The sequence below is a fragment of the Diplotaxodon limnothrissa genome, linkage group LG12 (genome assembly GCF_057381915.1).
Source record: "Diplotaxodon limnothrissa isolate DT_005_m linkage group LG12, D_limnothrissa_male_GT1.1, whole genome shotgun sequence".
NCBI classification, from domain to species: Eukaryota; Metazoa; Chordata; class Actinopteri; order Cichliformes; family Cichlidae; genus Diplotaxodon; species Diplotaxodon limnothrissa.
In genome coordinates, this window is record NC_140607.1 from 36888930 (window position 1) to 36907937 (window position 19008).

Genomic DNA, 19008 nt, shown 5'->3' on the forward strand with positions numbered 1-19008 from the left:
AAGTAAGCAACAGCCATGTTAGAGTGTTTCCTATCCATGCATCTGGAATGTGGGTTCATGTTCTTACCTCCAGCAGCATATCAATGATGGGTGTCTGCTTGCTGGCTGGGGTCATGCAGAGGTTGTCCATGATCAGAACCCTCATGAAGTCAAAGACATATTTTTTGGCCGGGTGGTTGGTCAGGGACGTCTTGGAGCCCACGTTGCAGTATTCAGACTGGCTGCGGTTCATGCCAGAGTCCCCAGTGAAGGCCTTGAACTCTTCGGTGGGAGAACTCGCTTCATCGTCCAAATCACTGACCTACAAAGAATGTGACCTTTATCAAGATCATCTTTCATGAACAGATCATTGTTTCCTCCAAGTTCTTGCTGCTCTGACTTGTGGAAATCTTAGCCATACATCTTAATTCAAAGGCTAGCACACTGCAGCTGTCCCCAAACACCTTTTATTGTGAGGAAACAAACTGGAGAGCAAGATAAGAGGGCCCATGGCTCAGAAGGGCAATAAGTTACAGTTTTACTGAGCCTGAAGGGATATTTACAGCGTACCTGTTGTGTGTTGATGGGACTACAAATCAGAACGTGTGATCACAGCAAATTAAACTCTACATTTTTGTGGAGAGGAAGATGAAACGCTACTAGTTAGATATTGGAGCAATTTTAGGTCAAGATTATTTTCACTGCAAGTTCTTCCCTTGTGCAGAATTTAATTTCTATTTCGAGTTGCTTAAGTGAAAAAATAAAGGACAGACTTACCATCTCAGAGTACGGTCTGATGTTGAAGGGAAAGACAGCGGCTGCCAGGGCACAGAGGAACTCTGGGCTGTGCCACATTGGTGCAAGGTCGGACACGTTGTGGTAAAGGTATCTAAAGAACTGCATGAGTGTTACTGGGTACTCCCTGAGCCAGGAACCTTCCTCCTCTGACTGCCAAGGCTGGAAAGAGACAAAAGATGCAACGCAATGAAACCTGGAGAAGAATTTCCATTAAAGTCTCAGCAGTTTAACAGTTCAAATCTCAGACTGATGCAAAAAATAAATAAAAAGTCTTTTCAGAGCAGTTATTGACACTAAGCCCACGGGCGGTCTAGTGAAGCTTCTCATGCAGGGGATGAGCGCGCTAAAGGTGACGGGAGATTAGAAGAAAAACCTTCACAGAATCCAGACTGATCATAATCACATGTGAGTGCTTTTCAAGCTTGCTGTTAGGAACTGTTAAAACATGCACTTCTATGAAAAGGGCCTTGAATTTAATGAGCAAATAATGGCTTAAAAAGGTTCAACAATTATCCCAAAAGCTTTTTGTAGTCAAGTAGAAATCGCTGTGCAATCTTCCACTGTCTTTACACAAAAAACAAGCTTTGTGAAACTGGCTGCAGATTAATGTTCGTGTTTAGGAAACTACATTGGTAAAACACTTATTTAGAGCATGTGCTACTGTAGAGGAAGCAGGAAATGACCAAAAAAATAAAAAAAATCAAGAAACCAACGCGTCTGAAGGTTTAGAGGTTCTCACCAGGTTAAGCATGCTGCGCAGCATGGCCAGCAGCAGGAAAGCAGCCTCAGTACAAACGCTATGGATGGAGGCCACCACCGTCCCACTGGATGCCGGCACGCCAAAGATGAAGGTCCAGATAGAGTCCAGATCAAACTGAGAGAACAAACACAGACACTGGGTTTGGGTCACACAGATACATGTAAATCTAATTAAACGAGTCCACTTTTGTATTTATTCATTAGCTGGTTTGACAGGTCAAATTCAGGTTTAAAAGTGAACCCATTATGCTCTTCCTCATTCAGCGTGGTAATCCCTGTGTTGCTTCTGCTGTCTTAGCTCTGTAAACCTTCTGTTTGAACAGGAGGTCGGTGGGGCAACAGAGGGCCGGCTGATTCAAAGCACTGGTCCTCTCACTGTTGGCTGGGTCCCACTGGTAAGATATAAAATGCATAACTGCAGAGTGGATGACCTGAGGGGGTACTCCATGGCCAAGTATGAGATAAATAAGGATAATTCTGAACTGTGAATCGTGCAAAGTTCCCTAAAGAGTCGGTCTATCCAGCCTGTGATGGTTATCCGAGTTCGGGTTAAAGGGGCAACCGTCTAAGCAGAGATGCTCAGACTTCCCTCTCCCTGCCCACCTCAAGCTCTTCTGGGGGGACAACGAGGCCTTCCAAAGGCCCAGAGACATAATCTCAATCTAACCCTCCACCACCTTTTTCTGTCTGAGAAACACGGCCTCAGACTTTGAAGTGCTTCTTCAATGAATTCAATGAAGTCCTGAGCAGCGACTCCAAGAATCCTCAATTCACTGACACTGTACTCTGACTTGAAGGTGCAGGGACTCTAAAAAGTCCAAGAATACAAATCTGGAGCTGGAAATGAGCAGCATAGGTCCACTTTAAGCCCTGAGGCTAACAAACGTGTTTAGTTATTATTATTAAAGAAGGTTGGGTATACTAACATGTACCTGCAGGCTGTCTGGGAGCTCGATGACAGGCTGCTGCAGGAAGAGAGCCATGAGCAGGAAGTAGAGTTCGGGTACGTTGGTGTGTTTGGGCAGCAGTGTCTGCAGAACAGGGAATCCTGGGAAATGGCAAGCGTCCCGGTTGATCTCCCGCAATGTGGAGCGCCCGCCGGCACTGCGACCCACGTTGAATCCTAAAAAGAAAGTTGAGAGAGTGAATGTTAAAAATAAAGCACAAAGGTAAAAGGGTGGCACCCTATGACTACTGCACCTGTAGGCAGCTCTACATGCAGGTGTAGTGCCCACTTTTGGGTTTAATGAAGCAAAGCTATGAAGGAGATGGCTGCAGTAAAAATCCAGGACTAAACTAACACAATCAATCAAAGCCAAACAGATTTGTTACACTAAAAGAAAAACTCCAAATCTGAATAAAACTAAGGACTTCTACCTGATAGCGCTCATTCTGTTAGAGCAAGTCTCTAATGGGGAGTTTCCAGAGCTAAAGCAATGGTTCTCAACCTGGATGTTTGCAGGAGTGTTATGGTGTAATAAATACAAATAAAAGACCGAAGTAGGGCTGGGCCATATTATACCGTTCCCATATCGCGATAGAATATGGGTAAAACGTGCATGCGCAGTGCCTTTGTTTTCATACGCACATGGCCGAAAAAGCATGGCGGCAACGGAGAATGAGAATGGAGAAGGCGGATCGTTGAGTGAAACGGATGAACCAGAATAGGTTTGTGAAAATGGTGCCACTTCAGTGATGTGGAACTGGTTTGGTGTTTGTCCGTCAGATCGTTCAGGTCCCAAAGTCAAACGAACACTGCAGCGTCACTGAGAGTTAAAAACTGTCTAAATTCTTTCATCTTTAATAAAACGATCAGCATTGCTGCTTTACCAGGTGTAACTATGAAGTTTAGCATCCAGGCATCCATGAAAACAGAATTTATTACATTTAACGGAGTTAGAAGTTAGCAGGAGGTTAGCGGAAGTTAGCTCGCTAGTTACCTCAGCATGATATAGCATGTTCTGACTGAGAGATTTCTGAAAAAATTCAAACGTACAGCTCTGCTATCACTTCCAACATAAATGAAGACAGGAAACTAAACAGCAGTGACGTTTATAAAGTTACTGAAGTTGGGCTAGCTGGTATATAATGATGTGCTACGTGATCGCTAGCGACTCAGCTATGTTAGCATAACATAAACAGTGAAGCTGGAGGACGAACACTAACACTTTTCCACTCGATAAAAGTTAACGTGAAGGTTCCTGATGGTTAGAGACAAATACAGTCGCATGGCAGGATGCTGTAAACGGACCAAACTTCAGTCAGAAGAACAACTGAGATAATCCATCCACAATACGAGGTTAGTGATTAATATACTGCAACAACATGGGAATAGAGCAGCTGTGATAGAATACAGCATTAATGAATCAATGGTACAGAAGTGGAGGAAGCAAGAAGAATGAGTTTAATAAAGTTTGATTCATCTGACTGCTTTGTTTCACTTAATGTGTCTTATAATCCCGTGCACCTTATGGTCTGAAAATACATATTTGACTTTTTTATTTGGCACACTGCAGTTTAATGTTGCAAAGCACCTCGTTTTAACTTCAGTGGATATTATACGTGGTTATGCTCAGGATATGTTTATATAGGTTTAATGCACATAAAACAGCTGCTTGTTTAAGTGAAAATACATGGATGGGGTTTTTTTGCGCTAGCAAAGTTGTGGAGTTGCATTTTGTCTCGCATCAATTATATCGTCAGTTATATCGTTATCGCAAATTTTCAAATCTATATCGTGATAAATATTTTTGGCCATATCTCCCTGCTCTAGACAGAAGTTTTATGGAAATATTAAAGCAAACATCAACATCTGAAATTATTCCAGGCTGGTAAATCCAGTTTTGAAGAATCAGAATGGTTTTTACGCCTGAGCAATGAGAAGGTTGAAAACCACTAAGTTCAAAAGGAACTATGGCATGATGCAGCAGCAGGGGAGAGCGGGAGGGTGAAAATGAGAGAACCAACCCTTGGCTGTTCGGCGCACAAACTGTGCAGCTCTCTGTTTGCTGAACGAAGGCCAACTCCGACGGAAAGCGTTGCCAGAATGAGGAGAGGCGTCTGCTGAGCCATGTTACAACATACAGTATTTACCTTGGAAATCACGATTTCTTACTTGTGACTGTTCTAAGAGCGGGTGCTTACAGGTTTGAACGTCTGGAGCTAATACACGCACACATCCCTCAAAGGCAAGTGCCTAATGTTAACCAAATCCAGCCTCTCAGCTCCAATTTTGTGCTGCGATGACAGCGAACCCACGCTGCTGCACTCACCCAGCACTGTGCCGATCTTATTGGTCAGGACGGAGTCGGTGTGGTCCAGCCAGCCTCCTCCGCACAGGCCCTCTTTGAAGCGGTTGAGGATCGACTGATTGGACAGCAGCACCACCAGGATCCACAGAGCTGCCGTCACTGTGGTGGAGTGGAGATGTTCTTCCATGAACATCAGGAGCCAATCAAAGCCCAGCGTTCGCACCAGCTCCTCACACGCCCTGCAGGGAGAAAAAGTTTTGCAGGTTTACTGTTACTTTAATATCAGTTCTTTTCACAACATTTTAAATACTTTGTCAATATTTCTGCTTCTGCTTGCTCATTATATCAACCAGTGTCATTATAATCTCCATCTCTGTCAGCCGCTGGGCATATTGCCATTATTTGAGTCAAGTTGAGCCATATTCCAGTAATAACTGGAGCTAAATAGCTTTTTAATGATAAAAGTCTTTAAAAGATCAAAGAACAAGAATAATGTTGTGTGGCGCTTTTATGATTGATTATTCATAGTTTTCAAAATAAATAGACAGCCTGAGAGTTTGCATTTTAACTTGAAGCTTTCAGGATGAGCAGATATGACAGAAGGAGCAAATAACAACACCCAAGGCTAGAAAAATTAAAAATGCTAGTTGGCTTAGTTTGCAAACTGCAGTTCCTCAACTGCCCACTTGGGGTGCCTCCAAGCTCAGACCATATAAAAGTGTTTTCACTGTTGCAGTCTCTGCGCTTTGAGGCAGGAAGTGATGAATGAGCAGCAGATCTTTTTTTGACCATTTATGTACCCAACTTTACACAAATAAGTAAGCATGCTAACAGCCTACTGCACAAACAGATTTAATCTCTGTAGCTAATTTCGATCTTCACAACAACTGCATGGGGTGATTTCATTTATTATTATTTTTAAATAAAACATCTTTTTAAGACTATTAAGGTTTAAAGTTATAACGTTAGAATTATGGCAGCTATGATAGATGGTAAATGCTGACACAGGCAGCTGTATCTGCCTGTTAGGCGTTAACTACGCTAACCAGAATCACTAAACTGGAGTTTGCGACCATGTTTGTGTTGCTGCCTATTTATTAAAATAATGTGGCTTAAAGAGAAGTTAATTCTACCAACAGACGATCCCAGAGCTCTGTGCTCCAGAGTGAAATCAGAGTATGTTAGTTAGGAATTATTATTAGCAGATATGTGTGTCTGTACCCCTGCAGTCTGTGGATGGTCATTAAGCTACAAGCATAACTTTACTTCTCTAGTTCAACGTGGCATGGCTCTAACTGCTATTTTTTTAATCTGTACAACGTCTGGAGGAGAGCGGTGTCTTACTGGGCATTAACTGTGCACTTCTCTTTCGTGGTGAAAAGCAGTTTAAGAAGGCTGTCCAGCAGTCGATTTCTCAGCAGAATGAGGTTTGCTGATAGGAGGCCACCAAAGTCATCATCATTTCCTGCAGATGCACCAAATGTTTCATATTTATTAAGGATAGAAAAACAGTCAAGCACTGACCATATACTTTTGGCCACACGTTATTTAGGATAGAGGTGCAAGAAGTCAGATCAACACTAATATCACTCATACCTCCGTCTATCTTCTCCTCATTATTGATTTCCATGACAACAAACTTCTCACACACGGCAAATGTGGGAAGAGTGGAGGAGATGAACTGGCCGAACCTGTGGAGACAGCAAACGGTCTTATGCTGCACTGGCATGGATCATCATCACCGACGTTCACGTAGCGGCTACACGAGCGCGTTCTTACCGCAGCAGGTCGTACGGGTTGGGGAAGCCTTGCAGCAGCAGACTGAGCACGTTGCTGATGGCGGCGACAGTGGGCTGGGACAGCGTGGTGTCTCTCAGGGTGAGCAGCAGTCGTGGGATGAGCTGAAACTCTCTCAGGAGTTTAGCATTTTTAGCCGCCTCACTATTCGACACAGTCAGCAAAACACACAGTGAGACGCTTTCACGTTAAAATGAAAATAATTGTGCCAATCAGCAGTTACAAAAAAATAAAAGTCATTTTATTCTTCATGTGATCTGTTTCTTGTTCAGGGAAACTTCCTTCTGACACTTGCCTGGATTCTGTCAGCAGTTCAATGAAGTGCTCGAACAGAGACAGATGGAGCTCGTAGGGAGCGTGCAGCCAAACCTGAGGAGCAGACGGAGCAGACTCAGACCCTGCCGCACAACTCATTTCTGGCAGCACAAACTTCTGGCACAGAGTAGCTCAGTTCCTTAACACTTCAACATCAAAAAAACACTTTTTTTCCCTTTCCTGTTCTAACAAATGCAAAAATATACCTGCAAACTCTCCGTTTTATTAGCCGAGACGGGTTTAAGTGGAACAAGACTTTTATCAATGCTAAATAGGCAAGCTTTCTTTGACAGCTGCACACTAATGTCCTTATTTCAGTTGGCTCACAAGCATTATGGGTCAACGGGCCCTGTAAACACTCACCTCAAAGTCACACAGTAGGTCCTGGAAGGCCGTGGAGTTGGGGATGATGGAGGTTTCGTGGCCGCTGTCAACTGTTCCCACCAGAGAGAAGGTGAGGTGGAGGATGTGGCTGTTTAGCAGCGAGCGCTTCTTCTTTAGGAGCATAGCCAGCAACTAAAGACGAAGACAAAACAAATATGCATTTACTTGTCTTTGTGTACAGACTTAAACTTGGCTTTCAGTCTGTGAACTCATTGCTGGGTCATATTCACATTAATCACACTGTCACTAACAGTAGTCTGTGCTTAGTCTGACACAGAAACACGTTCAAAAAATATGTAACTGGAGACAAATGAGCATCCATCCATCCATCTTCCGCTTATCTGGGGCCGGGTTGTGGGGGCAGCAGCCTAAGCAGAAAAGCCCAGACCTCCCTCTCCCCAGCCACCTCCTCCAGCTTATCCGGGGGAGCACCAAGGCGTTCCCAGGCCAGTCAAGAGATATAATCTCTCCAGCGTGTCCTGGGTCTGCCCTGGGGCTCCTGCCAGTGGGACATGCCTAAAACACCTCACCCAGCGAACCACCTTAACTGGCTCCTTTCGATGTGGAGCAGCAGCGGCTCTACTCTGAGCCTCTCCCGGATGGCTGAGCTCCTCACCCTATCTCTAAGCGAGAGGCCAGCCACCCTTCGGAGGAAGCTCATTTCCGCGATCTTGTTCTTTCAGTCACTACCCACAGCTTGTAACCATAGGTGAGGGTAGGGACATGGATCAACTGTTAAATAGAGAGCTTCGCTGTTACACAGCTCTCTCTTCGCCACAACGGATCGGTACAGCGTCCGCATCACTGCAGCTGCCGCAGCAATCGTCTGTCGATCTCCCGCTTCCTTCTCCCATCACTCGGACAAATGAGCATTTTGTAAACAAATTTAGAAAAGTAGAAGCAACACCATTAAAGTACAACGGAGAGCATTTATTCACACACGTGGTGTGTGAATAAATGCTGTGCAAATCGCACTATTCATTTAAACACTACAGTGTTTAAATGTGAGAGAAGCGAATGCCTTGCGTCCCAATTTACGAATGTTTGGATGGCAATTTTTAGAAAAACTCAGTAATTATCCTGGAAATGTAACTAAAACTTTTAATTTAAGTTTTAATAACTTACCTGGTAACCTTTGATGCGCTCCATCTCCTTACTGGCCAGCGGGTTGCTTTTTACAACACACACTAAAGCCTTGACAGCCGCATACAGTCCCTCCACATCTGACGCCATGGCAACCAGACCCAAAATGGCCGCTGCCCCTCCCACATACTGCAGGTTGGTGGCCACAGGTTTGGGCACGAATGCACGAACACCTGACGGAGGGAGAAAGAGAACAAGTGAGTTTTCATCCACTAGAGAACAGCGTGTGGTATTCTGAGTCGCGCAGATTTGGTTTACCTAAATATCCAATCACAGCAGCTCCGATGGTGCGTGCGGGACCATTAAGGTGACCGGCGGCATTGTGAATCAGTTTTACTGGAGTGGCATTTTCATGAGAGGACACGGCGAGCTGAAGAAGATGGAAAAGAAATGACAGAAATTAAAAACACACACACACACACCTCAAGTATGTCTCCAGACGGCAACTCGACGGTTACTTTTAAACTCTCTACTTCGTCAGAGCCGCTTTCACACAACTTTGCACCATTTCCTCATTTGTTAGTCAAACGTTTGTTGCTGTGGATGTTTGTCTATGAGTAAGAATGTTTTACTGTTAGACGCTGCAGTCTTGCACCAAGATCTGATCAAAAGCTTTACTGAGCTGAAATGAAATATTGGATTCTTTCAGTTAATTCGGGGAAGGTAAAAACAGCATTATGCAACATTGGCATTTAGAATAATTGTGTATTTATGGAGTTTTATTTCTCTCAACATGACACCCATGTTTAGCCAAGTGAGAGGGTGTGAAAGACCCAAACACTAGGCTTAGTTTGCTAAGAGGGAAGTGATAATGCTGCATGAGAGGACAACAACTTATTTTCGTTCCCCTCTGCACAGTGAGTGAGTGTCTTCCTACTCTGTGACAGGTCTCTGCTGCAGAATTGCTGCCTCTGTAATTCTCTGCACTTCACTTCCTGTGAGTTGCTGCGGGAGACGGAGCAGGAGAGACGGGCAGGCTGGGAAAGTGACAAGTGTAGAGAAAGAGATAACACAGAGCTCATCTGGAGCTCCAACACACACTCGTGGTGGGACTGTGTGTGCTACTTCCTTTAAATGCATCATTTAAATGCAATGGACTTGAGTTTTCTGTTGAAAAATGAAATTGACCTTTGCAAACCATTAAGTGTGTGAATGCACATCCATAGCCATTTCCAGATATGCACAGCAGCCCTATACTTTCCTAGAAGTTTCCTAGACAGGGTGCATGTGTCCGATGTAATGGAGTACTTCATGTAACACGAAGTCATGCAAAGCAGGTGATTCCCTGCTGCGAAAAGGACGTCTGTGGAAAATGCCCCAATCTAACAATCCTGAAATAGTCTCAAATCCATGTGTGAAAACAGCTTATATGTGTGCTTACACTTTGGACCTCAATTTGGAGTTTTTCTGCTTGTATTTAATTATTTATTAACTTCAAAGTCTTTCCTCTCTGCAAACTTTACACTTGTGCTAAGGGTAAACACGTCACCACGTGGCACAGTAGCAGAGGGAGAGACAGGTTTCTTTTTTCAGTCGGTTACGTCAGCCAGGATGATGTCATCTCAGCCAGTGTGCTGCACACTTCAATAGAAAACTGAATTTAGAGTTACGGTTTAAAGGTTACTGTAACGGAAATAATAGATTCTTCAATGAAACTTTGACAGAATATCTGACAGTAAGATTTCCATTTAGCAGACAAACCTGCGGTGACAACAACATTAAAGCAGTGACTTTTAATTCCTTGCGAAGTCGTGCGTCTGACCTGTTTGGCGATGGCTTTGCTGTCCAGTTTGTTGTAGCTTTTCCTGATTTTGGCCACAGTGAGAGTCAACACAGAGAGCGCATACAGACTGAAAGACACCTTCTCCTCTGGCACCAGCACCACCGGAGAGGCCGGCGCTACCTCCGCCTTGGAGTCCTTACCTGCAGGAAGGGAAAAATGGAGAAGGTAAAAAGTGAGTAAAAATTTAAAAAAAAAAAGAGGAGCCATGTATGGATGAACGCTGGGAGAAAAGAAGTGATGCAAGGTGGTTAAATGACAGAACAAAACTAAAGAAAAGCATTAAAGTAGAGCAAGGATTTGGAGCCTGGTTAAAAGCAGGTCTGCAGACTGTACGTCGAGGTCTGGTGGTCCACTCACAGGGGAGGTAGACGGCCTGAAAGCTGCCCACGTAGTTGGGTCCAAGCTCATAAATGGCAGCGACGCTGGCGGCAGGTAGGAACTCCTCCAGGAAGTGGGTAGGCCCAAGACGCCACACCAGGCTGGAGAGCTGGCGCTGGGCAGGGGGTGTCCCTATGTACCCATAAACAGTACTGACGACAGGAGGGTTGGTGGAGCTGGAGCCGCCTGGAGCGCTGTGGATGTAGTGAAGCTGGAGAAGAGGAAAGGTGAAGGTAATGACTCAAAAGAGGGATTTCTATAAGATATGCAGAAATACGACTGAGCTGACACATTCATGTTCTCAGACAGTTTTTTGTGCTATGAAATGCAGACGTAGCCCGCCACAAACTTCAGAGACTACAAAGAGAAATGACTTACATTTGACTTGTTTATTGGCTCAGATCACAACAGAGCTTCAGAGCATGTGAGATACACAAACTCATTTCAATTATATGCACAGTTGAAGTTTGAACCCACTTAATTGGGAACCGGTCCCGTATGCTGTCCCCTCTGACAGGATTAAATAATCATCAAGTCTATATTTCAGGGAACAGAACTTAAAAACATCATAGATCAAGGGCTCTGATGATTTTATCAGTTAATATTCTCTGCTGGGTCAGTGCACAGACACACATGATTTACTCCTGCGTTTGTCTTTTGTCAGTGTGAGTCAGAGACTGATGAGTTGATAGTTTGCTCTGATAACTCCTTTTGTGTCCTTTTCTTTGGGGAAGCAGGCTAATTAAATATGCATGCGTTACCTATTTACGTCAGTGATGAATTAAATGGCTGGATGGAGCTGATAAATAATCGAGTTGACCTATCAGCTCCTGGATTTTAACAGCTCAGATGTGCGTTTATGTTCTAAACACGTCACAGGCACAGTGAAAACAAGCAGAAATAGTTATTATTTAGCTTACTGCTAACAGTTCTAAACTAAGCAGAGGAGGAGGTATCTGGGGGTCTCGTTCACGAGGGGAGGGGACAGTTGAACGGGAGACTGGCAGATTGATTGCTGCAGCATCTGCAGTGATGCGGATGCTGCACCGGTTCGCTGTGGTGAAGAGACAGTTGAGCGTAAAAGTGAAGCTGTCGATTTACATCCCTAATCTCATCTGTGGTCATGAGCTCTGGGTAACGACTGGAAGAATTAGACAGCGGATACAAGTGGCGGAAATCAGAAGTCTCTGAAGGGCGGCTGGACTCAGCCTTAAAGACAGGGTGGGAAGTTCACTGATTTGTGAGGGACCCAGAGTAGACCTGATACTCATCAACATCAAAAGAAGCCAGTTGGGGCAGTTCAGGCATCTGGTTAGAAAGACTCCCAGGCACCTCCTGGGCGAGGTATTGATTACTGGGCATGTCCTACATGGAGGAGGACCTGGGGCATACACAGGACAGCCTGGGGCTTGCTACACTGTGGAAGGTCTGGGCTTCTCCGATAGGCTGCCGCCCTGTGACCTGGCCGTGGATAAACAGCAGGATGGATGGAAAAACGGTGCATCTTAACTTGGTTTTCAGACTTCGACCTATCAGACCTACTCAGAATTTTAACTTATGTCACCAGAGCAGATGGAGAATCTGTCTCTGCCTCCGGCCGCCCAGCACTCAAGACTAAAGTGCGACTGATTCCAGTAAAGAACATACGGCAGAGTTGAGTAAATAACTACACATGACGAATGTTCGGGAAATCTGTTCGTCTCACGTGTCTGAAAGAAAAAATAAATCGGTTGATACTTTGGAATATCAGATTTTTAAATCACCAAATATTGTTATCGATCTTAAAAATCCAATATCAGGTTCTTACAGACACAACATACTCGGCGGCCATAGAGGGACATTCAAAAAGTCATCTGCACTGCAGGAAGATCCACAATGAGATCAGGAGCCATGCTTTTGTTTCAAGGTCTCAAAAAAATCTATTTCAAAGTGCAATCGCTGCTGAGTCCAGGTGGGTTCCAGTTCGCACTGAAGCATCCCCGCAGAGTAATCCTCTCACCACCACGTTTCACCGTGAGGACGGTGTTCTCTGGGTTGTTCACCTCCTCCTTTGTTCTCCAAACATAAGCAGCATCTCTTTGGCCACAGAGCTCTAGTTTGTTTCATCTGACCTAAAGACGCACTTCCTGTGTACATAATCTTTCTCCAGGGTGTTCTTAGCGTACCTTTATCTGCAGAAGTTGGGTTTTTTCCTGTGTGGGGTTCCAGTGATCGTCTTCTTTGAGACTACAATGACTTGGCAGTTGTTCTGGGGTCTTTGGACACATCAACACTCAACAGTGTCTTTGAAATCTTTGCTTCTACCTCAGACAGGCTTGTTCCGCACTGTGTGGCTCTCCTAGAATCCTTCTCACTCCAGTTCTGGATATATGGAAACGCTGTGATAACTCTGTATATCCATTTCCTGCTTTGTGAGCATCAACAATTATTTTAAGTCTGAACTGATTTCTTTGTTTTTAGCGTGATGCTTTCTCAAGTGACAGTTTAAACCCTTGCTGAAGTTTTTATACTTTGTGTTAATTGAAAGATAAACTCAGTTTTAACTTGACTTTAGACCGTTTTAAAAACTTAAAGCACATCATTGTACAGCAGTGGTTTGTGCAAAGCTCAATAAAAAGTCAGGGGCTAATAATACTGACACAGATAACTTTTTTTTTCTGAAATAATTCTGTTGTTTGTTTTTTTATTTAAATAAACAAACACATGGAGCATTTTTTTTAAACAACCAGGGCCTTAATAGTTCATTCTTAAAATCACAAGATTCATTTATGACCAATCAAAACGCCTGATGTTACACAACAGTGAGTGACGCAGAGACACTGACTGTGGGAAGGATAAAAAGGGATATGAAAGGAGAACTACTGCTCAGCACAAAACAGCATTTCAGCAGTTTTCTGAGCAGACTTCATGTCAGAAATAAAACGTATCATCTATTCATTATTCACACATCAAGCCACTCCTGCTGTTGTTACTGGCTACTTTTGCCATTTAGACCACCTGGGAGGTGCCTGCACACCTTTTGCTTTACTGTCACTCTTTTACAAGCTAAATGCAACCACACGAACACTTAGACCCATATGAGACACACGACCAGCCTGTTTTTTCCTGTACACGGCCCTCAGCAGGAAATGAAGCCGCTGTTATCAGTGCCGTTAAGGAGAAGCTGTGACTTGCGGTCTCAGCCTATTCCCTATTCTGCTGTCTAATCTCAGGGGAATCTAAAGTCACTGAACCACAAACCACATCACAGTCTGCTGACTGCAGCACTCAAAAGCTGCTGTTTAAAGGTCGGAGTTAGAAACGTACGCCACTGCTGCTTCTCAACGCCAACCGTGATCAGAAGTCCAAATAAGACGAGCTAATTATGGTCGACTTCCAAACACAAAGCCGTTGTTGCGGCGTACTTACCTACTGATGCATAAGAAACTATCAGCACACTCATAGTTTTAAATCGGGCACTAGCTCACCGTTTCTTTATACAGCAGCTGTCTTTAAAAACAGGTAACCGTGAATATGAGATGATGGAGATAGTTTTTATGTATATGACATATAGTCTGATTTTATACCCATAAATCCATCTACATTTATTACAAGACTTAACTGATATATCCTATTAAAGATATACTGGCAAGCTAGGTTAACCCTCCTGTTACTGCACCTTTACCAGGGTACAGGTTTACAGCTGGAGTTTGTCCTGTGGTGCTGCACTGCTCTTGTTCTGTTCATGCAAAAAAAAAAAAAAACAACCCAAAACTTCCAACAAACACCCTGCATGCAACAAAGCCTGTTCACCCGCGGTTGGTCAACAGAAACTGGACAGTTTAGTACAGTTTTCCTAACAGCTGGATCTCGACAGGAACAACAATGCGAGATCTGCAATGTGGATGTTGGTTATTGCTGACACGCCGCGTACTAATTTTACCTTGACAGTGCTGATGAGCTGGCCGTCGATGTACAGCGTGGCCATGCTATTCTTCAGCATGCCTTTGCTCATGACCAGCACCAGGTGGTGCCACTGGCCCTCGGCGATCAGCTCGCCACAGCGGAATCGAGCGCAGCAGGGAAGGATCTCGTAGAAGGAGGCTTCTTCGCTAGAATCATCCGCTGCTTGATGGGGGAAGGCAGAGAGAAGCAGGGGGCAACATCAATGAGCCAGAGAGCTCCAGCAGAAGTGAGTACATTAGCTCAGGGTTAAAGCCCCAGAGAGGAAGCCTGTTTGGTCGTAACAGAAAGTGCACATTTCTCCCACTTGCTCTCTGTAACACTGGAAAGGTCATATTTATCAAATATAATCTCTAAACAAAACTGTATCAGCATTTTAAACTCAAATATCTAACAGAAAGTTTTAATTTCTTTTCTGGGAATATATCCTGTATGAAAGTGCATCATCCCAAAAACAAAAAAGTAATGGCTTTTGGCATACAAGCTTGAGATTTCACAGATTTGAGATAATAATTTTCTCCTGATGGTTCACCAAAAAGAATCTTGAAGCATGGACAAAGTATAGAGGTCTAGAGGATGGTTGTGCAGCGGCGGATTATTAATTCTTGTGGTTATGCTGCAAACCGGAGTTTAAGTCTAGTGCTGCCACTTACAGTATGTCTGCAGCAGCTCCTCCTTGGTGGAGACGGTGAGCGAGCGGTCTTTGGCTGACAGCACCACAGCCAGGCACACATAATGCTGCTCCGAGGAGTTGGCCCGACGGACGATGGTCAGCAGCCGCACCGGGTGGGCCTGAGGGGATGTGCTGAACCTCTCCACGCAGAACCAAGTGGAGTAACTCAGGCCTGATGGGGGAGGAAACAGGCGCTCGCCTGGGTAAGGAAGGGGGGAGTGAGAAAAGATAGAGGTTTATTTGTTTTTATTCATATATATATATATTTTAAAAATTCACAATTATTTTTATCTCAATGCTTTACATATTAAATCCATCCATCCATAATAGATGGGTCCACATTGTGGGGCAAACAGACAGGCCTCTCCCCAGTCAACACCTCCAGTTCTTCAGGAAGGCCACAGAGGTGTTCCCAGCCACTGGAGACACGTAGCCTCTGAAGTGTATCCTGAGTCTTCCCCTGGGCTTCCTCGCCACGTGACCTGCTCAACAGGTGAGCTGACTGAAATATCTCCACTCGTCCTGCTATGAGCCCACTTGTCAATGTAGATTGACCAGAGTGTGAAAGCAACACAGTGAATTGACTGTGTTGCTTTCAGCTCTTCTCTTTTTCTCATGCATCATAACACATTTACTCGGGGCCATGATACCTACATCTATGTAAACATCGCTAGTGGCTCAATGGACTGTTTTAAGAAAGACGTAAAGCTTCAGGGACCAAAACTGAGCTTTCATCAGTTTGTGATCAAAGACATTTTCGTCACTTTACATAGTTTTTGGACAGATTGTTTGTTCTCGTCTCGCCAGTCCTGAGTTATTGTAGGCTTGATTTTTTTTTATTATTTCTGATCTTAAATGTTGTGTTTTCTTGCATTTATTAATGTGACATACTGCAAACAGCTAACCTATTTGACTCATCTTATCACACCTATGAAAAAATGCTCTTATTTTTCTTCTGAGTCATTCTCCATATTTTCCTGGTTCAGATTTGCATTCTGCAAACGTTTGTTTTGCGTCGGTGCTTTATCTGTGCCAAATACACCACATTAAATTATGCCATGTTTATGTATGATCAGCCAGAGCTGCAGAACAGCACACCGAGGGTGTAGGAAAGATTTCAATTCAGCCTCCGGGTGTAGATCGAGGTGTACAGTAGCTCGCATTACTATTAAAACGAGCTAAAACTTTGACGTAAGCTGCCAAAACATGAAGGCAGTACTCTGTCGTCCAGATTGGTTAGAAAAGATCTCAGAGCAGAGTCTGTGGCTCGGGATGAGGTTGTCACTCAAATGGTTATCAGACTTGACCAAATAATGGGGCTGTCTGTGGACTCCATCACAAACTGTAGAAAACTGGTTTGAGGGATTACATCGAATTCTTATGCATATCAATTTACACTTGGTGCAACATTGTTGTTGTGAGCAGAATGACGATATTTTGATAAATGAGCCTCTGGATGGTGTCATTCACAGATACGGGTCAGACCGAAGAGGATGAGGAAAGAGAAGGAAGGAAACAGAGAGGAGACGGGACAGAGATAAATGAGGATATGGAAGGGGAAAGTGACAAAGAATGGATAGAATCAGGGCAGGGAAAAGGAGGAAGAATGAAGGAGACTGAGATAAGCAGTGAAAGGGACAGAGAAAAGGAAAATGTGAATGACAGGAAGAAATGAGGGAGGAACGAATGAGGTCTATAAATAGAGTTGGGTGACTAGCAGGAGAAGACGAGAGCAGAGCAGTGTGGGGTGGATGAGCACAGAAGGAGCGGCATGAATAGGTAAACAGATGGAGGAACGATAGTCATGTATGAGTGGATGGAGAGGAGGGTGGACTGGGAGGAAGAGGAGAAAGGAGAGTCTAGCTGTGCTTCATAAATACTAAATGAGGCTACACACTAAAAATTCAAGCGTAACATCGCAGACAGTTTATATGATAAAATCTATTCTGTAAAATATCAATATTGTTTATGAGGTTTTTCATAACAAACACATTTTATTTTTAACACACTAAAACTAACGACTCAAGGACAGGTGAGGTCTGAAGCTCGAGATATGCAGACATGTGTTTTTCTTTTTGCATAAAAGACGAAAAATGATGAAAACAGAAGAAAAAAGATCAAAAGCAAAAGAAATCCAAAGAGGTTTTGCAAAGACACACAGCTGCTTTAAAGAAAAGGAAGGAGAGTGAGAATAAAGATGATGGTGAAATGGAGAAAACAACAACGAGGCCGATGGAACATAAACAGAAAAAACGAGACGAAGCGGCAGACGCGGTGATCCGAGTGGGATGTGTGTCGTTAAAAATTAAACACCAAGCAAAAAAGGGAAATGCACAAAGAGTTTTTGTGTACCTGTGGGCTAAAAATGAAATTAGGTGGGATGAAACACAGGAATCTATTCTTACTCATCAATTGAAAACGCTTGTTTTAAGGGGCGGCTGTGGCTCAGGAGGTGTAGCAGGTCATTTACTAATCTACTAATCGGGAGGCTGGTGGTTCAATCCCAGTGTGCATGCCAAAGAACCAGTCAATTTACTATTTCTGAAACAACAGAAATGAGCAAGCCAACAGGATAAAGGACAAAAACGTATCATAAAGGAACTTAGAGTCATTTGCAAGAAGTGAAATCCAACGAGCAGCACTCGAATGCTTTGCTTTACACAGTTTCCTGTTGCTTCTTTTCATGAGAGAGGACTGAACGAAGAGTGGAGCTGACGCACTGACACAACATGACTGATCTACTTTGATGTGACATGTTCTCACAAAGACACAGATGAAGGTTTGTGGATATGATTACAGCTAAAGACCGCTGACTCTTCTGCTAAATTCTCACTTCCTCCCCACATCGGATGCACCGTATTTCCTCTAATAAAAACTGGCAGTTAATTAAAAGCCGGGAAAGCAACAAAGGCCTTCATGCCACAAACAAAGGCCATCCATAGTTTAACTGTTTACACATTAACCTAACAAGCGAAAGATCCCCGACTCTATCCCCCGAGAAGACGCAAATCCCTTAGGGGTTGCATCAGGACACCTCTGTCAAATCAAACATGCAGAGTTGCCCGCTGTGGTGACCCCGGGTGAATAAGGGAGCAGCTGAAAGGAGCTCTACAGAGTGACCAAAAAAATCCACAAAGGTGCATAAAGTTTAATTTAGTTAAATATAATATAGTTAAATATAAATGCTATATAAATGCAATCCAATAATGGATTGCATTTATATAGCGCTTTTCAAGGCACCCAAAGCGCTTTACAATTCCATTACTCATTCACTCTCACATTCACACACTGGTGGAGGCAGCTACGGTTGTAGCCACAGCTGCCCTGGGGCAGACTGACAGAAGCGAGGCTGCCACATCGCGCCATCGGCCCCTCTGGCCAACACCAGTAGACGGTAGGGTAAAGTGTCTTGCCCAAGGACACAACGACCAGGACAGAGAGCCCGGGGATCGAACCGGCGACCTTCCGGTTACAGATACGCTTCCCAACCCCCTGAGCCACGGTCGCCCCAATGTGTCAGCCAGTTTTATAAAATAGACTCGACATTATAATAAAGCAGTTCTTCTGTCTCATTGATCCAGTCTCCGTTTTGCTGTGTCCAATGCAAAGCTGTAAATGTGAAACCACTGCACAAAGTGTTGAGTTTGTATTAACAACACAAAGCAGCAACCTTAACGGAGGCGATCAAAAGGAGGCTTTGCCCTCATTTAATTGAAGAATTATGACAGAAGACCTGCGTATAATAAAGTTTTGTTACCTTCTGATGTGATAAAAACATTTCAGCATCAAAGAACCATTCACTGTTT

The 19008-nt window shown here is 43.9% G+C and overlaps 1 protein-coding gene across 1 annotated transcript in view; it reads right to left on the minus strand.

Moving 5' to 3' along the window:
- The window catches only part of wdfy3 (WD repeat and FYVE domain containing 3), a 123614-nt gene that overhangs the window by 29993 nt on the left and 74613 nt on the right, over positions 1-19008 (minus strand). The window contains exons 20-35 of the mRNA XM_085367561.1: positions 15183-15401; positions 14510-14694; positions 10567-10798; positions 10189-10349; positions 8685-8796; positions 8409-8599; positions 7263-7415; positions 6880-6953; positions 6567-6728; positions 6384-6478; positions 6132-6252; positions 4809-5026; positions 2463-2659; positions 1517-1651; positions 757-936; positions 68-301 (exon numbers count right to left, since the gene is read on the minus strand). Coding sequence (XP_085223687.1) covers positions 68-301; positions 757-936; positions 1517-1651; positions 2463-2659; positions 4809-5026; positions 6132-6252; positions 6384-6478; positions 6567-6728; positions 6880-6953; positions 7263-7415; positions 8409-8599; positions 8685-8796; positions 10189-10349; positions 10567-10798; positions 14510-14694; positions 15183-15401 — 2669 coding nt within the window. The remainder of the gene's footprint in view (positions 1-67; positions 302-756; positions 937-1516; positions 1652-2462; positions 2660-4808; positions 5027-6131; positions 6253-6383; positions 6479-6566; positions 6729-6879; positions 6954-7262; positions 7416-8408; positions 8600-8684; positions 8797-10188; positions 10350-10566; positions 10799-14509; positions 14695-15182; positions 15402-19008) is intronic.